The 23,476-nt window shown below is 33.4% G+C and overlaps 1 protein-coding gene across 7 annotated transcripts in view; it reads right to left on the bottom strand.

Moving 5' to 3' along the window:
* Positions 1 to 23,476, bottom strand: part of KANSL1L (KAT8 regulatory NSL complex subunit 1 like) — a 113,600-nt gene that overhangs the window by 6,444 nt on the left and 83,680 nt on the right. For all 7 annotated transcript variants that reach the window (XR_012072775.1, XM_072961346.1, XM_006205250.4 and 4 more), the window contains exons 7-11: positions 13,496 to 13,661; positions 10,683 to 10,790; positions 3,014 to 3,142; positions 943 to 1,061; positions 61 to 185 (exon numbers count right to left, since the gene is read on the bottom strand). Coding sequence is in view for 6 of the 7 variants with exons in the window: in XM_072961346.1 (XP_072817447.1) it covers positions 61 to 185; positions 943 to 1,061; positions 3,014 to 3,142; positions 10,683 to 10,790; positions 13,496 to 13,661 (647 nt within the window). In the remaining variant the exon portion in view is untranslated. The remainder of the gene's footprint in view (positions 1 to 60; positions 186 to 942; positions 1,062 to 3,013; positions 3,143 to 10,682; positions 10,791 to 13,495; positions 13,662 to 23,476) is intronic.

The raw sequence follows: 23,476 nt of genomic DNA, 5'->3' as shown, positions 1-23,476 counted from the left end.
AAAAGTGCCAGAGTAAGCCTTAGTAATTCCCAATTCTTAATAAAAAAGAAGTATACATACCTTGGAGTGAGTATTTCCTTATATTGGAGTTTCTCTAACTTAGCTGGGGCCACTAATGACATGGGAATTACAATATTATCTATGTCATAAGAGCTCTCGCTTCGCAATCTCCTCCGTGCAGTATTCTGCAAAACAGGATTACAGTAGTTTTACAGTAGTATTTGGTTACCTGTGATGATCCTTCCACAAATTATATAAGACAGTATGACAGTGCATCTGAAAACCAAGGCATACCTATTTTCTATAAACTAATAGAATCCATTTTGGCAAGTATGCAGTGTACATTTGTGTGTACACACATACAAGCCTATTTTTAAGACCATAAAAATATGAATGCCTTAAGATGCAAAACTTATCAGAAGAGAGTACCATAAAGGACCCTAAATGTCAATGAAATGATCTTTTAACAAACTTGCTAATTAGGAAAGGCTATAAAATGAAATAATTTAAGCCATTTAATAAAGATCATTTTTACAGTCTTCATTTATGTGTTCCTGGTTCCTGAATTTCATGCTGTTTTTTCTAAATTCTCCCACTTTTTGACCTCTACTCCCTGACCAAATAACAAAACAATGTAAGAACAACACAAATGCTAGATTCTTAGTAGCAAGATTATGTTTAGCTTCATGTTATGGAGTAAGGATGGTTATGAAGTTTTTAACACAAAAAAAGCCATAACCAAGGATTAATGAACAATTAGCTCCCTAGTAAAAAAACCTTAATCAAATTTATTGCTTCCTAATAATTCTAAATATGCTAATTATGTGCTAGTAAATATGGCTGTTACAGATTAGAATACATTGTAAAGTTTTTAACATCAGTCAGCTGATTTTTAAAAGGCTATAATGCATCTTTTAAAGTTCACTGTACAAAAAAACCTACTTGTGATGATGAATTCTGGGTTCTTGATAGTACATTGACATTAGTAACTGCAGTAAAATTGCTATGAGATCCTGGTTCTGTGCGTTGAAAAGCATATTCTTCAAATCTAGTTCTTTCTCCTGCCATGGAAAGAACCATTGAGAATGTCATACATTAAATGTAACTGGAAGGTATTAGAATTTCTATTTTCCTAGTTAGGTAACATGCTATTCCTTATTTTTTAAATTCATGTATCAAAAAGAAAAAAAGGAAATGAAAAGAATCTTACCCATAATCCTTGCCACAATTTACATTTTCTGGGGTCGTGACAGTTTTTATTCAATGCATCTTACATTTCTTTAACCTCATTTCCCTTTACTCTCTTCGTGTTTTCTGTAATTCTTCTGAAGTTGAACCTCTAAAACTTCCCTCTTAATTTTCTTCTTTATTTTCTCATATTTTTGTTATCTTTGACCTTTCGTTCTACTTTTTGGGAGATTTCCTTATCTGGATCTTATGACTGTTCTACTGATTTTTGAAACTTTCTCCTATTGAAGTACTTATTCTAAAAGTTCTTTTTCTTTTTTATTCATTTTTTTATAGGACCCTATTTCAGGAACGAAATTTCTCTTTTCTCAGGATATTGATTAGAAGCTTACTTCCAACTTTGTTATTTTCTGTTTCTTCCATGTTCCTTTTTTCCATTTGTTCTGCTCTCCTATTTGTGAGTATAAGTTTATGTACAGCCCTTATTTGTTTTGCTTTAGCACAGATATTAATCATTTTCTGTGTAACATAAAATTTAATATACAGTCCATATTGCTTCAGTTGTTTGAAGACGTCATTTCTGGCTGGTAGCTTATTCAAATCATTATCTACATATTGAAATTGGTTGTCTCTTAGGTTTATTATAATTTAGAACTAGAGTTCATTTCTTAGGACATTGACTTGTTAAAGACTAGAGCAGGTGTCCTGCACTTTCAAGAGTTGTCTAGTTCTTTGTAGTATAGCATTTGCTTGTTCTTCTATCCCTGTGTTTCTATCAAACTCAAAGTTAGGTCTGTCAATTCAAGGGAAACACTTTACATTTATAATGTATTTTTATGTTAAGATACAAGTTTCCCTATAGTTCAGTAAACATGAATGAAAGTTCTTCGAAAGCTAGGTGACTCTTGGCTGTCTTAAGATTAAGGTACCAAAAAGCATAATGAAATCTCTGGATGTGGGTGGGAGTTTATTCATTTTGTGCCACATTAGTTGATCAGGTAGTGGTATCAGGTAGTGACTTGGTCTGTTATGGTGGGATTTCTAGAGGCAATAGTGATAAATATGTTAAATCCCTCATGTATAATTACAGTCCAGTACACCTTGGGTATAAATAGTTCCTAATTTATTGGGTGTACTGATGTACTACACCTAGGAAATACTTGATGAACGTATATAGCGCTATTTCCACTAGGACAATGAACAAGAACTGGTAGGGTCTACAGATAATATGTTATTTAATATATATCTTTCCAGTTACGTTTTAATTTTATCATTTGCAATAATTATTGACACTATCTTGTCCCAAGTCCCCATAACCAACCCACTTTGCATTATTTGCAGAGTTCTGGTTTCAGAGATACCCGTAGTGACTGTAAGCTCCTCAGGGGAACTGAACTAGGTGGTTGAGTTATTTTAGATGAATCTCATCCAATTTCTCAAAATTCTGAGGGAGCATCAGTGAATCAACATCTCCACAATAGGCACCAGAAATGGTAATTAATGAATTTCTAAAAGGCAACCTGTCCTGACATATTTTGAATCTAGAATACAAGGTTGGAGACTGTCTTGTCCAGAAGGACAGTTAGTAGAAAATAATTAGGAAACATAGGAAGGAAATCCCTAATTGCCATGAAGTGGATGGATTCCCAGTCCACAAATAATTCTGAACTGACTACTTGAATATGCTGTTATCACGTTCATAAACCATGGATATTTTGTGTAATTAGTGACTTGGATTATGAACTCCTATGAGGCAGCAGATGGAGATGAGAATTTGTTATTTTCAGTTTTTAGTGCTAGAGCTCATGTCCTCATTGTAACCTACCTAGTGCTGTTTCACTCAAGTGTCTTTTCTTTCTTCCCTGTAACAGCTGTGCAGAAGAGTCCGACCTTATTTGAGGCTTGCATGTAGGAGAAAATCCATTTCTCCATTGATTCAGAGAAGTATTATGGACTAAAACAAATGGAAAGAAAGGAAATGTGAAGTTTTAGTTCCTTAACAGAAACAGATAATGAACATGTTCATCTGTTTTTACTTGGTAATACTGCAGAATATTAATATACCCGTCCAAAATTACATATAATGAAGTAAGTACATACCAAGATGAAATACTCCTAAACTGAAAATACCCAGAATAAGATTCATTAAAAACATCTTCAGTAAGTGCCCAGTTTCCTATAGTTGCTCCATTATTTTGAGGAGAATGAAGAGGAAAGGAGATCTCATTTTTCTAAATTACCACATTTTGGGAGAAGACTTGTTCAGATCTGTAAATCTTTGCTGAATAGGATCTGAATCCTTAGTTCTTAAATCCCTTAAATCTGGAGATAATTCAGGACTAAGTAACATTGCAGAATCACAATAGACTGGGATCTCTTGAGAGCAAGAACCAGTTTCATCAGCCTCTTGACTGCCAACACCATTCTTTGTTTTTAAACTGAAGTATAATTGATTTCCAATATTGGGTTAATTTCAAGTGTACAGCATAGTGATTCAGATTTTTCAGATTATGGAAATTACAGGTTATTATAAGATACTGAGTACAGTTCCCTGTGCTATACAGTAGAAGCTTGATTATCTATTTCATATATAGTACTGTGTTATCTGTTAACTCCAAACTCCTAATTTATCCCTCCCCCCTTTCCCTCTTAGTATCCGTAAATTCATCTTCTATATTTGAGTCTACTTCTGTTTTGTAAATAAGTTCATTTGTATCATTTTTTTAGATTCCATATATATGTGACATCATAGGATATTTGTCTTTGACTTTTTTAAAGCAATTACTTTTTTAAAACTTTAAGCCACTTAATATCTGTCCCTCAGTTGCCTTATTTATAAGATAGGAATAATAAAAGCTATTGCGGGATTATGAGGATTAAGTGAGTTAATTCCTGTAATAGTCACTAGAAGGCTATCTCACATAAGTATGCAGTACATGTTAGTTTCATCGTGATTACCGTTTCTATCTGAACCTCATATTTCCAGTACTGGATTAATAACCAAATTGGCTTCTTTTTGAAATGCTGGGCAATATGGAAAGGAACAGAGAAAGAAATAATGTAGGCTGAAGTGCCAATTTCTCACCAACACTGAAAAAAAGTATGGCCTACCAAAAGTGACTGAGATTTTAAGATGACAAAGCACCCTAGAAATGATAGGCAGCATTTGTATACATAAACCATGCACAGGTCTGCACATTTACATCCACCCTAGCAGACAAAAGAAGAAACTTGTAAGTAGAGCAGAATGTGTGAGGACTCTCTGAAAGACTAATACCTTGTGAAATTCGAAGAGCAAACTGCAAAAGCATGTGGGAAATTACCGCCACAAAAAATGTGATCAGTATCAAAGGGGCTCTAGACCTGGAAGAAAAACTGGGCAGGAATATTACCTGGAGCAACTGACAGAATGACTACGCATGCCAACACCTCAGCCAGGGTCCTGGATGAGGCCTGAGCACAGAAATGGATGAGTGGATAGTACGGCAATGTATAAATGCCCCACTTTGAAACAATGTCCTGCCCATCCTTAACTGCCTCTGAAAATAGTATAGAGTGCAAATTTCTACCTCTTCCATGAAAAGGATCCTATAAAAAGCAGTGGCAGAACAGTCTCAACAGTGAATATCAAAAAGATGAGAACACAATCAAGACTCCGAAACTCTCAATACTAACAGCACAGATCAAGGAAGTAGGAACAACAAATAGTAGAACCATCTCAAGAAATAGTTAATATATATACAGAATACAGATTAACAGGTCTTCAAAATAACTAATATTGCCAAGAGAAAGAGGCAGAAGTCTCTGGAGAGACTTCATAAGTAGAAGGTATAATTGTTCATATTTAAAAACAAGATTATTACTCACCTCCGGAATAACAGAACGGACATAGCTAAAAATCAGAATGAGTGGGTTGGAAGAGTAATTCCACAACTCAAGGAAATAGAGTGATGGAAATACAAAAAATAAAAAATAAAAAAAATAAAGGAGGATAAACCAAAACAGGGTAACAGAGGAGAGAGTAGAATGAATGGGAGGCAATATTTGAAGAGACAATTGCCAAAATTTTTCCACAGTCAATGTTATGAACCCTAAGATTTCAGTAATATTTGTGTCAAAAAAAAATCGTACAGCATATCACTATGAAGACATCCTAAAAGTACCAGTGAAGGTATAAAAAAAATTACTGCAAAGGAATGAGAATCAGATTGACATAAAGCATAATCAGATGCAGGAGAAAACAGCGACTTTAAAGCACTCAGGGAAAAGGGTAAACAATTCTAAGATGACCCCCAAGATTTCTTACCATCACCAAAAGAAGAATGCAGAGAAAGATGTCAAAGTACAGTAACATGGCAGGCATGATTGTAAACTCATTTCTAAAAAGGGGTAACTAGAATTGTGAGAGTTAGGTTTTATAACATACATGTGTCTGTCACATGTTGGTGTACCAATTGTGTCCACTCATTTCAATGGAAATATTTCTAGAGTATTTTAAAGCAAACCCCAGGCAATTCAACCCATCTGTTCTAAAAAGAACTCACCATCCTCCTTGTCCTAAAAGCACAACAAATTTTGAAGAAACTTTAACCTTCTCTAAGGTGATGCTTTATATTGAATTCTACTTAAATGTTTTCTTTACATGTTTCCCCTCTTACTCTTCAGTGTTTTGAAGGTTTCAGTGGACTCTTGAAATAGCAGGAAATACATGGCAATCTAGAGTCTAGTGCCACACATTCTCTTCACCTGTTCTAATTATAATAACCCTCTCAGCCTTTCAGTTGTTGCTTACCCAAATCCTCCCCTAAATTCCATCCTAAACTACATCTTGATCCAAGATCTCTCCTGTCTCCTGCCTTCTCTTCCCTTTCATTTATATAATCAGTAACTCTGGAGAGCCAATTTTGTGCCAGGCAGTGTGTTATACCTTGGGGATACAATGTGAGCAAAAAACAGGCATGGTCCCTGCATGTGCTGTAGCTTACAGGCACTCTGAGAGACTGCAAGTAATGTGTGATAGGAAAAAGAAGTACTACTGATAGAAGATAATGAGTGTATCTAGATAGTAAGAGAGCTCTAGCAAAGGCTTCCCCAGATAGAGTGATAAGATTTCAAATACGAACAGAAACAGCTGATGAATGTAAGGGGAAGGAAGAGAGAATGGTAGAAAGGCCCAAGGCTCCAGGAAGCAGGACAAATTTGGGAACTGAACAGCAGTCAAGTAATGCAGCATAAGGAAGCGTGGTGAAAAAGAACCATGAACAGGTTGTAGACAAGCTATGTAGGTAGGGCTTTTGGGGCCCTCTATTAAATAATACTTCCTCTGTCATGTATTTTAAAAGATCTGCTGGGAAGCATATGTGATGTAATTAGATTGAAAATATTACTTGCTACAGTGATTGAAGGGAAGTAAACATTGATTGGGCTATTTCAACAGTAAAGATAAGGGATCATTAGGTTGGACTGAAAGTGGTAGAAATAAAGATACAGAAGCAGGTTTGAAGCGTAAGACCACACTGACAGTGGGGTTAGCTATGAGGAAGTGTTGGGGGAGGAGGCTGAGCCCTAGGCTGCTGGCTCACTTGTGTGGGTTGTGATGCTGTTGGTTCCTCTCTCACCTATCCACTCTAAAAAATAACAAACTTCCTGTTTTGACATAATTTCAGACTTTGAGAAAACTTGAAATAATACAAAGAAGTCCCATATACCTTTTCCTCAGAGTCCTCAGATGTTAACATTTTAGCACATTTGCTTTATCTTTCTGAACTCCAATGAAATTAAGTTATTGACATGATGCCTCTCTAAATATGTCAATATATTTTTTTTCAAAAACAAGAACATTCTCTTATATAGTCACACCATGATCAAAACAAGAAGTTAACACTATTACCTACACAGAGACCTTATTCAAATTTCACCAATTATTCCTATAATGTTCCTTATAGAAAATACTGCTGACTCTGCATTCAGTTGACAAGTCTCTTTAAAGTTCTATCATATCTCAGATAATTCCATTGTTTTGTCTTTCATGACTTGGAACATACTGATGAGAACAGGCCCTTAAGTTGGCTTTGGTTTTTTCTCACAATCGGCAACTAACTAATCACTTCTTCAGCTTACTTTTCCCTACTTTATTGTTACCTGAAGTCAGCAGTTCTGTCACAGTTGACAACTCGGATGGACAAGTACAGGGTAAATCCAAGCTCTGGAGCAAAGCTACCCTAACACAATCTACCCTACAAGAACCCCTGGCCATTTGAATATACGTGAACATAGCACATTGTTTCATGTCTCCATGATGAGGTTTGGGATTGTTTCCATTTTCAAAGCCAACAGGATTTGAACCACCTGGAACCTTGTTGAAATGTAGAATCTTAGAAACCATTCCAAACTTGCTGAGTCAGAATCTGCACTGTAAGATGTCCACCAAGTAATCTGCACACTAAAGTCTGAGAAACAGTGATCTGGAACACTTCACTCTTCCTCCAAATTCCAGTGAAGTATTTGGCATCACCATCTTTCTGGACTTCCTCTTTTTCCCATCACCCTTAACCTCTCTTCCTCTGCCTTCCCCTAGGCAGAGTTATACACTCCCTCCTCTTTTTAGAATGTTTTTATCATGACTGTACCCATAACATTATTTAATAGTCATGTGTGTGTCTGCTTCCCCCGTTACATTATAATTTCTTTGATTTCCTATGATTCACCTTTTTTCTCAGCACCTAATATTCTGTCCCAGAGTAGTTGCTCAATAAATGTTGAACTCCAGTTTTACTTAATTCTGTACAAGAGAAAAATTAATGACCATCCATATAAGACAAACACATAGGATGAAACCTAATTAAGGCTTAGTTATTTGGAAGGGAATGAGGAAAACAGGGGAGGAGAGATCAGTATACAAAAGAATACATTGATTTGCCTAATGTTATTGCAGCATTCAATTCAAATGTCTTCCATTCTTAGCTTTTAATTTCCCATTACCAACATGTCATTACATTATTGATACATTGCTAATAATTTTGTGCCTAACATTTACACTGCCCTATATTTCAAAGTCAGATAAATAATAAAACATAAGAAATATAATCACCTAACCTCATTTTTTGCATATTCCCTTTCAAATACATATATTTCATATTTCAAATGTAATCATTTTTATTTGCATATATGTATTATTGCATTTTTTAAATCTGATAACTCATTGTTATTTTTTCAGATGTCAGCCCAACATTCCTCTGATTAGAGACAGTATCACTTCACTATTAGCTAGCTGTTGATATTATTTCTATTGTGGACGTTCCTTTTTTATTTTTATTGAAGTATAGTTGGTTTACAATAATGTGCTAATTTCTGATATATAGCAGAGTATTTCAGTTATACATATATATATTCCTTTTCATGTTCTTTTTCATTATAGGCTATTACAAGGTATTGAATATAGTTCCTTGTGCTGTACAGGAAGACCCTGTTGTTTATCTATTTTATATATAGTAGTTAGTATCTGCAAATTCCAAACTCCCGATCTATCCCTCCACCCTCCCTGTCCCCCCGGGTAACCAGGAGTTTGTTTTCTATGTCTGTGAGTCTGTTTCTGTTTTGTAAATAAGTTCATTTGTGTCATTTTTTAAAATTCTACATATAAGTGATATCATATGGTATTTTTCTTTCTCTTTCTGGCTTACTTCACTTAATATGATGATCTCCAAGTATTATGGACACTCTTAAAATAATCATTTTCATCATACTTTTTTTTCTTTTTTTCATCATAAATTTTTTTCAATTAAAAAATGTTAGTCTCAGGGCAGATTCCAAGAAGTAGAGTTACATCACGTAAACATAACCTGTATTTCCCTAAATTTCTTTAGTCTTTTTTTCCTAAGCACAGGCAATTGTTCCTTGTTCCTAGTGCTTTTATTTTTTTTCTTCTCTAACTTTTTACTGTGGAAAAATTTCAAGAAACACATATGGGAATAAGAATAATGAACTCCCCTGTACCTGGCATTCAACATCAAGAATGCTGGTGTAGGGGAGGGTATAGTTCAGTGGTAGAGTGCAGTGCTTAGTATGCACAAGGTCCTGGGTTCAATCCCCAGTACTTCCATTAAAAATAGCAATAGTAATAAATAAACTGAATTACCTCCCTCTCACCAAAAAAATTGCTTAATGTAAAGTGTGACACTGATGTGAATGTATTCTACTTCCAGCTTCACTGTTTATAAAAGGTTCATTATTTGTGTAATTATCCTTTAAAAAAAAGAAAAAGAATGCTGGTGACCAATCTTGTTTTAGCTCTCTCCCACCAACTTTTTTTTGCTAGAGTATTTTAAAGCACATCCCAGAGGTCATAAGTACTTATATGTCAGTTTGAATCTCGAATAAACTAACAGGTAAAATGTGTTCCTCAGTAAAATTTGAAGCTTTCTTCATGTAATTCCTTGTTAAGTTTAACCCTAGATATTTTATATTTTCATTGTCAATATGTATAGATAATTTATTCTTCTATAAATTCTAACTGGTTATTACTGGTATTTATAAAGGTTACTGATTTTTATAGATTTATTTAAAAATCTGCTACCTTTCAGAACTCCGATTCTAATAGGCATTCAGTTGATTCTTGAGTTTTTGAGATAGATGATTATTTCATCCAGAAATAATCTAAGTTTGTGTGACTTTTTTTGATGTTGAGAAGATTTTAGCTTTGTAGAGAGTCAGAACACGTTGATGTGTTTTCTTCCTTTTTCTGATTGCTTCCAAGCACTGACAATATCCCCACCCCCTATTCAGAGTTTCATTATAATTTTTCAAGTTCTATTCTGAAATTTTAGTGTTTTATTTACAATTCTTGGAACCAAATAGAGTTTATTCAGATACATGATATGAAATGAGTATATAAACAAACTTTCCCCCAAAAGACTAACAGTGCTGTTTATTGAATAGTTCCCCGCTTATTGATTTACAATCCTTCCCTTATATAATAAACTATAAGCTATGTAGTCCGCTTCATGAATCTACTCTCCTAAATGTAAGCAAAATAGAATCTATGCTGTTTTTATATGTGGTTGGGCTAGATTCTCTTAGTATTTTTTCCAGTAATTCTTTTTATATTTTCCCATTAGTTCTTCCCAATGGGCCTTCCAATTATTTTGTTAAGTTAACCGAATTCTATTAGAACGTTGAGTTACATTGCATTAAACATAAACCAACAGGAAGAACTGATATCATCACTGTTCTTGTCACCAGCACTGCTGTTTCCCCATGTTTAAATTTCTTTTTATACTTATCAATAACATTTCATAATTTTCATTATCACACATTTCCTGTAAGGATTACTCCTGTGCATTTTCTATTTGTGTGTGTGTGATCTGTGAACAGCGAATATTAAAAATTAAGGATTTACATTTATTCCTTTCTCAAATTTTATTTCCTTAGCAAAAGTAATAAGTATATGAAAGATGTAAAAGGTATATAAAGTACAAGATTTGTAAATGACATACCAGGTGATGGAGATATGATACAGTCTCCTACAAATTTATTTTCAGCAAGATCTCCTTTTATTTCAGTCTTTTTAAACAATGTTTCAAAGTGAAAATGAAGAGGCACATCTGAAAGATAAAGGGAAAAAAAAGTATTTTCAGTGAACATCACTCTTTACAGACTCCAATATTAAGAATGCTTTCTTCCTATGAGTAGTACATAAGGTTAGAAAAATAAGCAAAAGCTTGAAAAGTCAGAACTAACAGAAGTGGCAAAATATTCTTTCTAAGTGTGTTGTTAGCAGTATTTTGGAAATTACTGATTATATGTACTAAACAAACAAAAACACTAACGATGAACAATTTCATAAACTAAAATAGTACATTAGATAAACAAAATTTCACAGATGAAATAAATGCTCCCAGAAGACCTTTTTACAGCAAAACCTGGCTGACTAAGTTCATTCCACCCTACCCTTATGAACTCTGCATTTGAAATAATGAGGTTTCCAAAAGACATAATTATACGGTTTTAATTACTTGAGGGAAAACCACTATAATTCAGATGCAACCTTTTATGAAAATGTCAGGTTTCACATTGTCTTAGTTTTACTAGTATTTTGAATCACAAAATGATATCTACTTTTACAAATACCAAACATGTTGACAAACTAATTTTCTTCTTTTAAATAGAGAGTTAGGAGAGGCATTCAATTCACTACATTTAAACTCCATATGCTCACAACCAAAAGAGAAGCTAAGTAAATAAAATAGATGTGCTTCACATTTATTAACTAAAGGGGTTTTTCTTCAATCAAGAATGCGAAAACAATCATATTAAAAAATTCAAGAGAGACACCTAAACTTTTTCCTAAGAAACATAAATATTTTATAAAGTGGTTGATTTACTAAGTTTTGCTACTGAAAGAAGGTACTTATTTTTAGGAAAACTAATTATGAATGCATAAATCAGGACAGACCCAGAAGAGTATGGATTTTAACAAAAAAGTATCTCTCCGTCAAATGATGTATTTTAATGGCAGATCCATACTCAAATGTAGGAAAATATGCACACACAAAGATGGGTTCATGAGTATCAGGGAGGCTGTCCCAAGGGGCAGAGGTAGGATGGATTACTATGACCATATGAAAACTAAATGATGAAACGAAGATAAGAAGACAGGTTAAATATGCTGCTTGAATATTTCAGGATTGTGATATTTCCAATTACTAAAACAGAAGTTTGTTTCTTTAAAGAAATGCCACTTAACTTTTATAAAGGGTATCACCAATTCTACCACTGTTCTTTGTGAGTTGTGGGAAAACATGATGCAACTAGGGAGATGTCTGTTCTACCCATATACTTTCCTTAGCACCCACATTGTGACCTGTGGGCTTTTATTAAAATATTTCATAACATTTTATTGCACTTAGTTTACATTTCAGTTGTCAAGTTAGAATGCAAGTACCTTGAGGGATATATTTGTATTAATACTCCTGGCACCTACTTAGTACCTAGCATATAGCAGATATTTGGATTTTTATTAAAAGAACACAAGAAGAAACAGATAACCCTAACTAGTAGGCGAGGAAGCCAATCTTATTTGAGGGGACATATAGAATGAAAGTTATTTATGCCAGCTCTCAGATATACGTCATCGAAGAAACAGATTTACTAATAAGAACACAGAAACACATTGAAGAATATGGCTAGGAGTGTGGCTCTGGAGAAGGACTACCTCAGGTCAAATCCTGTCTCCATCATTTACTAGCTGTGTAATCTCGAATGAATAATTTAACATCTCTAAGCCTTAATTTTCTCCTATGTAAGATAAAGAAGACAGCAGTACCTATTCTCACGGGGTTGCTGCAAGAATTAAACAAGGAAATGTAATGTGTTTATAGGACCCAGTGTATGCTAAGAACAAATGTTAGCTGTGTCATTATTGTTACGTGTATTATTTTTGTTTCTATTAGTAAAGTTTCCTCAAAGATGGCATAAAATAGTTCCTGCCAGGAACTTACTTCAAAGTTATGGTGTAGACAAGAAACCACTGTAATACTGGGAAAAACCAAGCTAAGGTTCAGGGCAGGAATAGGTACAAAAAATGGTGCTTTACAAAGACAAGCAGTCTCTGGGATGATTAGAACTGAAAGCTGAAGGAAAGAAAGGCCCATTTGATATGTCTCCCCATAAAGAGATGAACCTGAGACAGTCAGTATGAAGAATGTTTCCTTTTTAACCCTATTCATTCAGTTCCAGTGTAGATAAGACTGGAAATAGTTGAACAGAAACCAAGAACTGTAAAAAAACTTAAAGCCACCTTAGGGATGCACTGATGTAATGCCTCATTTGTACACTTGTAGATTATAGAGATTCCTGAGGTTCAAAAGTTGACTATACCTAAAGACGGACAATTTTCTTCTCTCAGGGAAATTTAATGCTGATTATAAATGGAGGAATACTATATGGCAGAGAAAACTCCATGCAAAACAACACATTAGAAAAAGAACACTGACTTACTGAGAAACATTTCAATGGCATTGCCATGTTATCAATAAAATGCTAAAAATTTAACACTCAAAGGGAGATTAAAAGCTAGGTATTTCCCAAAGCAAATCAAAATGGTTTCCAAGGAATTAAAGAATCAACTTACAAAGATAGAAAATTAACTCAGCATGTGACTAGATTAATTCCTCTGTGAAAATGCTTTAGTTCTAATATCCAGTGATAACTGATAAAAGCTTATTAGGCTCATATTTATAAGATTAAATTTCATTAATATTTCATAAAAATATTCAGTTACTTAGAAAATTTTTATAAGGAGGCTTACCTGACGGCAATGACAGAACAGAATGGAAAGAAGAATCTAACTCTGATACATGTTCTCTCAATATTTGAGACTTTGAATTGTGCTCACAGCTACTCCAAGTTGAAGCTGATTGCAGGCAAGGCATTTGTGTAGTATTTAAAAACCTTGTTTCTTTTGAAGGCAAAGTCTGCAAGAAAAAAAAAAAAGACTACATTTTTGTTGAAAACTGAATCAGAGAGAATGTAACATAGTACAGTATCTGATTGACACCAGCAAGAAGTCCTGCATTACTAAAGTCACCTTGGAGGGGGTGCTTTACAATGACCTGGAGTAGGTGACAGAAGTTACTGGCGGCTGTGAATGTGATAAGATCTGACTAGGGTTGACACCCCTAACCCCTGCCTTGTTCAAGGGTCAGCTGTCTGTTCTCCTTACGGTCTGTTGTAACCAGTGAGTGACATTAGAGTCCGCCTTAAGTTAAAATGCCAGACAATATCTACACTGGAATAACAGTGAAGTTCTATGAAGTAATATGTATCATATATTTACATTAAGTAAAATTAAATTTACAGTAAAATTTTAAAAAAGATATATATAAACATGTAATATGTTTCATGAATTTGAATTTAAGACAAAAATTTCAATCCAGAAATCTCAAGAAAATCACGTTGCTAAATCAAAAAGGTTATGTTGCTACATTAAAAAATACATATTCTGTTAAATGTTAGGTCTTTAAATTATTCTTTCTGGTTATAAAATTAGTATACAACCAATGAAAAATATCCATAAAATAGAGCAAATATTTTAAAAATTAATAGAGTTCACTTGTACTCCATCTCTCATACCTCTACCTCCTATAACAGTTAAGACTCATTTTTAATGGTATTGATATTTAAAATGCTTATAGTAACTGAAATATTTAGACGCCATTTAAAATTTTTTTTTATTTTATAAGCTTACATTAAGTTTGTCAACGTTCTTGAGTTCTTTTTCTGTCTAACTGGCATTTTCTGTGTTTCCATAGCATCTTGGGCATAGCATTCTCTGCCACAGCATTCCAATAGATCTCCTCTGGACTGCGAGCTCCTTGAAGGGTGCGACTACAATGGCCCTGACATATGGTTGAAACTTGAATGCTCACCAAATGAATTTTATTTTATTTGCTTTAGAAAAAATTGAAGTGAACAGAACTTTTCAAATACATGTGTGCCTGACACTATTTCATTGGGGAAACAACAGTCCCGTTAATATATGCTAAGATTTATCACATAATGACTTCTGTTTATTATCCACGGGCCAGGACTTAGGTCAGCCGGTCATACCTAGCTGCAAGGAAGGCTAAGAAACGCAGTCATTATTCTGGATGGTCAAGTAAATTGTTGATTTTTATAAGAAGACAGAACATATGGATACATGGTTATAAGGATGTGAGTCATGTCCAAGATTTATTCTAATGCTGCTATAGGTATCTATCTATAGGAACAGTTCCTGTTTCTTACCTTTACAAGATGCACTGGTACTTTTGAATCACTCTAGAATTATTTGTTCTTTTGTGATGTCATTCAAAAAGATATAAGAAACAATTATTTAAAATTACAAAGAGAAAAATGTGCTAACCTCCCCTTTTCCATGTATGGCTAGAACATTATGAATAAAAGGTGATAAAATCTGAATATTTACCATATAATTAGTTTTCTCTTGCAATTTTTCCAAATCCAGGAAACCCATTAGCCAATTTGAAACTATCCTAAATAATTATGGAGACAAGTGAGGGGCATCTAGGAAAAGGCCTTTTTTCCCCTGCAGAGAAAGTGAAGCCCAGGAGGCTGAAAAGGAATGGTTGGAGAAATAAGAGAAAAGTCTAGAGATTCCTGCCAATAAAAATTCAAATGTCTAGAGGGTGTGATCAACAATACCATATGCTGCATAAGATTCAAGCAAAGTAAAGCCTGAAAAGCATCCACTACATGTTTTAACTTTAACAATGAAACATTTCATATATACAAGAGAGCATATAATTTGTAAGGAAAGCATAAAGTAATGTTTAAAAAACACCTCTACTCACCATCCTACTTTAAGAAACAGAACAATACCAATACCTTTGAAGACTTTTCCTCCTGTCCCACCACCATGAGTCTGTGGCAGAGATTGCTACTTTCCTCCCAAAATCTGTCCTCTCCTCCCTGTTCTAAAACTCCTGACTTTCAGCTGGGCACATTTCTCAAACTTCCTTGCACTGAAAAATTACTAAATCCTAGCCAGCAGACCATGAAGAGAAGTCATGTGTGCAATCTTTAGAAACTGGCCTTACAAAGGTCCCTTAGCCCTCCATTCTCCCACCTGTGATGGCGAGCTACCACAGCCTTGTGGATGAGGGTCATGCTCAAAAGATCAAACAAAAAGGCAGGAGGAGCCTGGTTCCTAGAGAACGACATGGTTGTGATGCCTAGAATATTTTCAATCTGTTGTAAAAAGAAATAAATTTACAACTTTCTTTGCTTCACTAATTGGAATTTCTGTCAAATGGAGCTAAACCAGTATCTTAACTAATACAATGTACCTCCTTAATCATATTTTTCTCTCACATTTCCAGGAGTAACTGCTATCCTTAATTCTAATTTTATCATTTCCTTGTTTTTTTCTTTATAGTTCTTCCACACAAGTATATGTAATCCTATATAATTTACTATTTAAGTCTGTATGCTTTAAAAATGTATATAGACAGAATAATACTAATGTACTTTCCTGCTTTAGTACTCAACATAATGGGCACACAATTTATCATTCTACTGTTTACAAATATCTAGATTGTTTCCAATGTTTTACCATTAAAAAATGCTAGTAGGAATATCATATATTTCTCCTGGCACATGGGTGCAAGATATTCTCTAGAGACACTGCTAGAAATGTAACTGCTGGTTCTACAAATGCATGAATGCACATGTTCAACTTCACTAGATGATATATGTTACTAAGTAGTTGTAAATAATTTATACTCCAACAGAGCAGATCGTAGTTCTCACTGCTTCAGATCCATGCCAGCAAGGGTATTGTCAGACTTCTTATTTTGGCCAGTCATAGAGCATACAAATATTATCTCATGGTTGAAATTTGTATTGCTCTCTTTACTGTTTAAATTGACCACCTTTTCATACCTGTAACTGGCCAGTTAGTTTTCCTTCTTTGGGGAAATACATGTTTTGATAATTTTTTCTATTGAGATGTCTTTTTCATGTTGGTTTTTTAAAGTTCTTTATATATTCTAGAAAGTTACAAATCCAATGCAGGTTCAATATGTTGCTCCCTGTCTGAGCTTCTCTTTTCATTTCTTTGGTCTTTTAATCAACAGTTATTCTTAACTTAAATGTTTCCTTTATATATAGTTTGTACTTTTTTGTATCTTGATGAGGAAATCATTTGTATTCTGATGAGGAAACCTTACCCTAGTGATTCACACTTTTAAAGATTGTACTTTATCTTCTGTATAATTTTTTAAATAGCTTAATTTCCACCAAAAACCTATAGAATTTTGTTTAAAAGCACTGAATTTATAAATCAATTGGAATATTTTTGACATTTAAAGAATTTTGATATCATAATTAAAGATTATCCAATCCAATCCATAAATATGGCATATCTCTTCATTTATTTAGGTCATCTTTAATTTCTTTCAATAAAATTTTAGAAAAATTTTCTTTTAAAGTCTTCACATATTTTGTTAGATATATTCCTAGGTACTATATAATATTTACTGTTTCATGTAAAAGGGATTTTAAAATAAAATTGACATATATTGAAGATATCCCACAACTTTGCTAACCTTTCTTATTCTAAGAATATTATTTCTTGTTTCTTTTAGTTTTCTATTAACCAGACTGTCTACAAATAATGGCAATTTAGTTTCTTTCACTCAATCCTAAAACCTTTATTCATTATTATTTATAAGGTTGCAAGCATGCTAGATGGGCTCACTAGTTCAATAATAAATGGAAATTATCAAAGGAGACTATTTTTGTTCCTCATTATAAAGGAAATACTTTTAATTTTTCAGGATTAAGAGTGATGTGGATTAAGAATGGTTGTAGAATTTTTTCTTATATTCTGTATTGGAATATATTCCCACTTTGCCAAAAATGTTTTTTTTAATATGTTAATGTTGAACTTAGTCATATACTTTTTGTGACTCTAGTGAAATGATTACATGGCTTTTCTTTTTTAATCTAATAATGTGACTATTACATTAACAGATTTTTAAGGGTGAAACCAACCTTGGATTCTTCTCAAGGAATCTTGCTAGTGGTTTATCAATTTCTTTTCAAAGAACCAGCAACTGAATTCGTTTGTTTTCTATACTGTATATGGAAATTTATTGCATATGTATGTTTGTTTTTATATTTCATTGATTCCTATCTTATTAGGATTATTAAAATATTTTGTTATATTTTTGCCCCTCTGTTAACTTATACTTACACATTCTTTTCTTTTTGTGGTTCTCCTGGAGATTACAATGTGCATCCTTAACTTAATGGCTTTTAGAGTATAAAACAAATTATACCTTTTATGACTTCCCTGAAAACAATGGGACATTAGAATACTTTTTAACTCCACTTACTCTCCCCTTTCTTTGCTATTTAATTGTATATATATATTTAAAACACTACAACATATTACTGTTACTATTTTTACTGTCAACATTTATATTACCCATATATTTATCCTTTCCATTGTTCTTAGCTTCTTCCTACAATTCTGTTTTCACCTGGGATCATGTTCTCTGTCCCTTTGCTATAATTATAGTGTAGATTTGCTGTCAACAGATTCTCTCCATTTTTATTTATCTGACACCTTTGTATATCATCATATTTGAAGAATATTTTTGTGGATACAGAATTCTAGGTTGGCTTTTTCTTTTTCTTTTAGTATTTTAAGGATATTCTGGCTTTCATTGTTTCTATTGAGTAGTTGTCTTATTGCTGCCCTCATTTGAAGGTAATGTGTCTTTTTTACCCTGACTGCTTTTAGTATTTTTCTGTGTCTTCACTTTTTAGCAGGCTTGTAATAATATGCCTTGACATAATTTCTATGTATTTGTTCTTTTGAGGCTCACAGAACTACCTGAATCTTTGGGTTGATGTTCTGTTTTAGTTTGGGGAATATTCTCTATTATTATCTGTTCAAATGTTACTTCTGTCCTATTCTCTCTCCTTCCTTCTAGAGTTCAATAAAATATACGGGTAACTTTTCCTCACTGATTCACAGATTCCAAATATCTGATAAAATAATCTGTTTTTTCCCACTTGTTCTCTATTTTTCCAACATTAATTGTAGCTATTTTAATGTTCTTGGCTGTTAAGTCTTAAGTATCAGAATCACTCGATGGTCTATCATTTTTGTCTATTTTTCTCTTCTGAAGTTTGGTCATGTGGTCCTGTCTTCTGGGATGCCTAGTAATTTTTGATTGAATGCCAGATGATTTTTTTTTTTTTAAATCACAAAGTCTCCAAATGATATAGTTTCTCCAGAGAGGGTTCTCTTTCCCCACTTCTCATAGATAAAGTGCAGATTTCTCTCCTTTAATCTAATTGGAGAGTATGCTCCATTAAGTCTAGGTTGCAGCCTTAGTATGTTTTATATACCTGATTTGCTCCTGGCCCTTCAAAGTTTTCAGCTAAGTGTTTTGGTATATTTTACAGAGTTTCCCCTGATCATTCAGTCCTTTAAAAAAAAAAAAAGTCTTAAGAGTATGCTGAAGAGTGCCACTCTGCGTTGAAGGGGCTTTTGTCATTGATGTTTTAAGCCTGCTCTCTGCAGCCCGAGTAGTTAGCAAATGTTATGAAGAGAACATTAGTCAAAAATGTTCTGAAATGAAAACTGGTCATGTGTTTTGGATCGCCCAAAACATATCATCTACTAGCATCTGCACCAAATTTGAAAATTTTTGCCAAAGTTCCAGGGCAAGAATGGTTGCAGGAGCCAGCTCTTCTAGGTGTTTCCCTCTCTGAAGTCATATAATAGAACTTCTCTAAATTTTATATTTATTAATTTCTTTTCATGTCTTCCAATTCTTTCCTTCCTTTTTAATTCCAAGGATTTCCATTTTCAAGCTAGGTTAGTCATGCACTGTAAAAATATTCTTCATATTTTATATTCTAATATTTTGTATCTGAAGGCTTTCCTAAGATAACTGTCACATCATATTACTGGAATCAGAAGTTCAATATTGGACCTGACAATTGAAAGGTCACTCTGACCTTTAAAAATTGTTTCAATAAAATACTTTTGTTGGACACCATACTACAGCAGGGTAAAGAGGGAAATAAAATAATGACATAGCAGTGCTTCTCCGGAAACCCAACAAACGATAGAGATAAATACAGACACTTTCAAACTTGTTGTGGAGGAAAGAGATTAAACAATAGTTAAACGGGATGTGTTATTAAGAAATCAGTTTTCAGTGCACCAGAAATTAACACATTATAAACTGATTATATTTCAATAAAAAATTTTTAAAATAAGAAATCAGTTTTGAAACTAGAAAAGGCAATTCCATTTCTGTCCATGAATAAACAAATGGAACCTAATTAAACATAAAAGCTTTTGCACAGCAAAGGAAACCACTGACAAAACGGAAAGACAACCTACTTAATAGGAGAAAACATTCGCAATATGATCAATAAGTGCTTAATATCCAAGATTTATGAACAGCTTATACAACTCAACAGCAAAACAAACAAACAAAAAAACACAAACTTCCAATCAAAAAATGCACAGAAGACCTAAATAGACATTTTTCTGAAGACGACGTACAGATGGCCAACAGGTACATGAAAAAGTGCTCAACATCACTAATCAACAAAAAAAAATGCAAAACAAAACCACAATGACATATCACCTCACACCTATCAAAATGGCTATCATCAAAAATTGATAAATAACAAGGGTTGGTAAGGACATGAAAATGGGGGACCCTGGTATACTGTTGGTGGGAATGTAAATTGGTGCAGCCACTGTGGAAAACAGTATGGAGGTTCCTCAAAAAACTAAACATAGAACTACCATATGATCCAGCAATTCCACTGCTGGATATATATCCAAAGAAAATGAGAACACTAATTTGAAAAGATAAATGCACCCCAATGTTCACAGTAGCACTATTTACAGTAGCAAAGATATGGAAGCAACCTAAGTGCCTATCAATAGCTGAATGGATAAAGATGTTATATATATATACACAATGGGATAAAAAAAGAATGAAATGCTACCATTTGCAATAACATGGTTGAACCTAGAGAGTATTATGCTTAGTGATATCAGTCAGACAGAGAAAGACAAATACTCTATGTTATCACTTACATGTGGTATCTGAAAAATAAAACAAATGTATATAGCGAAGCAGAAACAGACTCACAGATACAGAGAACTAGTGGTTACTAGTGGGCAGAGGGAAGGAAGTGGGGACAAGATAGGCGAAGGGGATTAAGAGATGTAAACTACTATGTATTAAGTAAATAAGCTACAAGGGTATTTTGTACAGCACAGGGAAATATAGCCATTGTTTTGTAGTAATTTTAAATGGAGTATAAGCCATACAAATATTGAATCATTATGTTGTATACCTGAAACTAATACAATATTGAAAATTAACTATACTTCAATTTTAAAAAGTACAGCTATGGGGCTTATATTAAACAACTATTTTCAGAACTTGTACAACAGGCAGCATATGACTTTTCCCTGAGAGAAGAAAAACAAATGAGATGATCCTATAAATCTATCAGATTTTTGCACAAGGAGGGGGATCCAAGTAGAGTATGACAGTCTAACTGACTTGAAGAGACAGATGCTAAGTTTTGGGGAGAAAAAGCTGGCTATAATTTGTAGAAGTGCTGCCATAGAAGAGGAAGCTATGCAGAGAAAGGGCTGCAGAAATCCACACTGGGTGCATTTCAACCTTTTGTCAAATAATAATCTACTTGTGCAGAGAGCGAAACAAAAGAGGCCAATCTAAGAACAAGTAATTTCCAGGGAAAGAAAAAAGGCAGGGGGGAAAAAAATAAACTGGCAGACTTAAACCAATCTCGTGGATATAAGGTGCTATCTCATTGTTTTAATCTGTTTTTTCAAATTACGAATGAAGTGTCCACTTTTTGTATTTGTTGGATTGGTAGAACCTCTCTTTTATTAAGTGACATGTTCAAGTCTTTTACTCATTTTTAATTTGTTGACACTTTTTCCTTCGGTAATTTCATATTCTGACTGTGAGTTCTATGATAGTTATATGTACGGAAAATATTTTCTCATGGTTGTTTGTGTTTCACTCTCTTTTCAACAGAAATTCTTCATTTTTATGTAGTTACTTTCACAACTTTAAGGCTTACTAGGATATTTTCCTACTTTGAGATCATGTATTCTATAGTAGGTTCTAAAATGTCTTTTTAATATTTCCTTTTATTTTTAATTCTATAATTTACCACTGAATGACTAATACATAGTAAGGAATAAGAGATCCAATTGCATTTTCCTCATATGAATAAGCAATTTCTCCGGCACCATTAACTTAAAAAACTATCCTTTCCTGACCGCTCTCCAGTACCACCTATCTTAAGTCAAGTGTACACATACACTCAGTCTGTCTCTGAGCTCTCTGCTGTTTCATTGTTTATCTGTCTAGCCCTGTACACATGCACCAATACTATACTATCTTAATTCCTATAGCTTTAAAATACTATTTGTTTTCTGGTAGAGTAAGTCCTCCCACTGTGTTCTTTGAGAGTGTCATATTTATTCTTGACCAGTTGTATTGCTGTACAAATTTTAAAATAAAATTGTCAAGTTCCAAAATAAACAAACAAAATCCCATACTAAAATACACAAAACAGATGAGATTTTTGACAGCCATTGTCTTAAAACTATGAGTCAATTTTTCTGTAATGGATTTGTACATCTTTGGCTAGATATATTACAAAGCACTTGGTAATTTTCAATATCATTATAAAATAGTACCTTTAATTTTACTCTTTGCTGGAAAATAATTTTATAAACTGATTATGAATTCAAATAGTTTGTTTATTCTTTTGGATTCTCTACAAAAACAGTCTACAAATGAACATTTTGATTCTTCCATTCTAAATTTTGTATCTTTTACTGTTTGTTCAGCTATGCTGGAAGATCTTTTCAGTAAAAGACAGAACACAAAAGGCAATAGTGGACATCCTGTGTCCTTCCCAATCTCAGAATGAAAGGCTCCAGGTTTTGTGATTAAGTATGATGTTTAGTGTACATTTCTGCAGATACCCTTTTAAACATCAGATTAAGAAAGTTACCTTCTATTCCAGAGTTTTTACCATGAAGAGACAAGTAACATTATAAAATCTTATTTTCTGTTCTATTTAGATAATCAAATGATTTCTTTTGCCTAACCATTACACTATTTTCTAATGTTAAATCAATCACGAATTCCAAGTATGAAGCCAATTTTGTCAAGATGTCATTTTCTTTACATACATTGTTGGGTTTAGTTGTTAGCATTTTGTTTAGAATTTCTGCATCTCTGTCCAGAACAGAGATAAGCCTAACATTTTTCTTTTTTTAAAAACCACCCTTGTTATTTGTTCATATAGATATTATGGTAGACTCAATTTCTTTTCTTTGAGTTTATATAAGGTTGGAATTATATTATCCTTGATTATTCAGTAGCATTTGATGTTCAGTGAAGTCACCTGAATCTCAAGTTTTCTTGTGAAAAGAATTTTAATGATGGATTCAATTTCCTTAATAGTTATAAACTATTCAGGTTTTCTATTTCTTTTTTATACAACTTTGATATGCTACATACTTTTAAGGACTTTGTCTATTTTATATAAATTTTCATATTTAAGGACATAAAATTGTCCTTTTTATCCTCTAGTATTATTTTTAGAAAGATGTATATTTTTAGCAGGACATACTGCCATTCTGTGTATAATTCAGGGTTCTATTTTTAAGGAAGAAAGGGAAAGTTGA

This window comes from Vicugna pacos, chromosome 5 (genome assembly GCF_048564905.1).
Source record: "Vicugna pacos chromosome 5, VicPac4, whole genome shotgun sequence".
Classification (NCBI taxonomy): domain Eukaryota; kingdom Metazoa; phylum Chordata; class Mammalia; order Artiodactyla; family Camelidae; genus Vicugna; species Vicugna pacos.
Note: the sequence above shows the minus strand (reverse complement) of the source record. Positions and strands in the feature narration are given on the sequence as shown.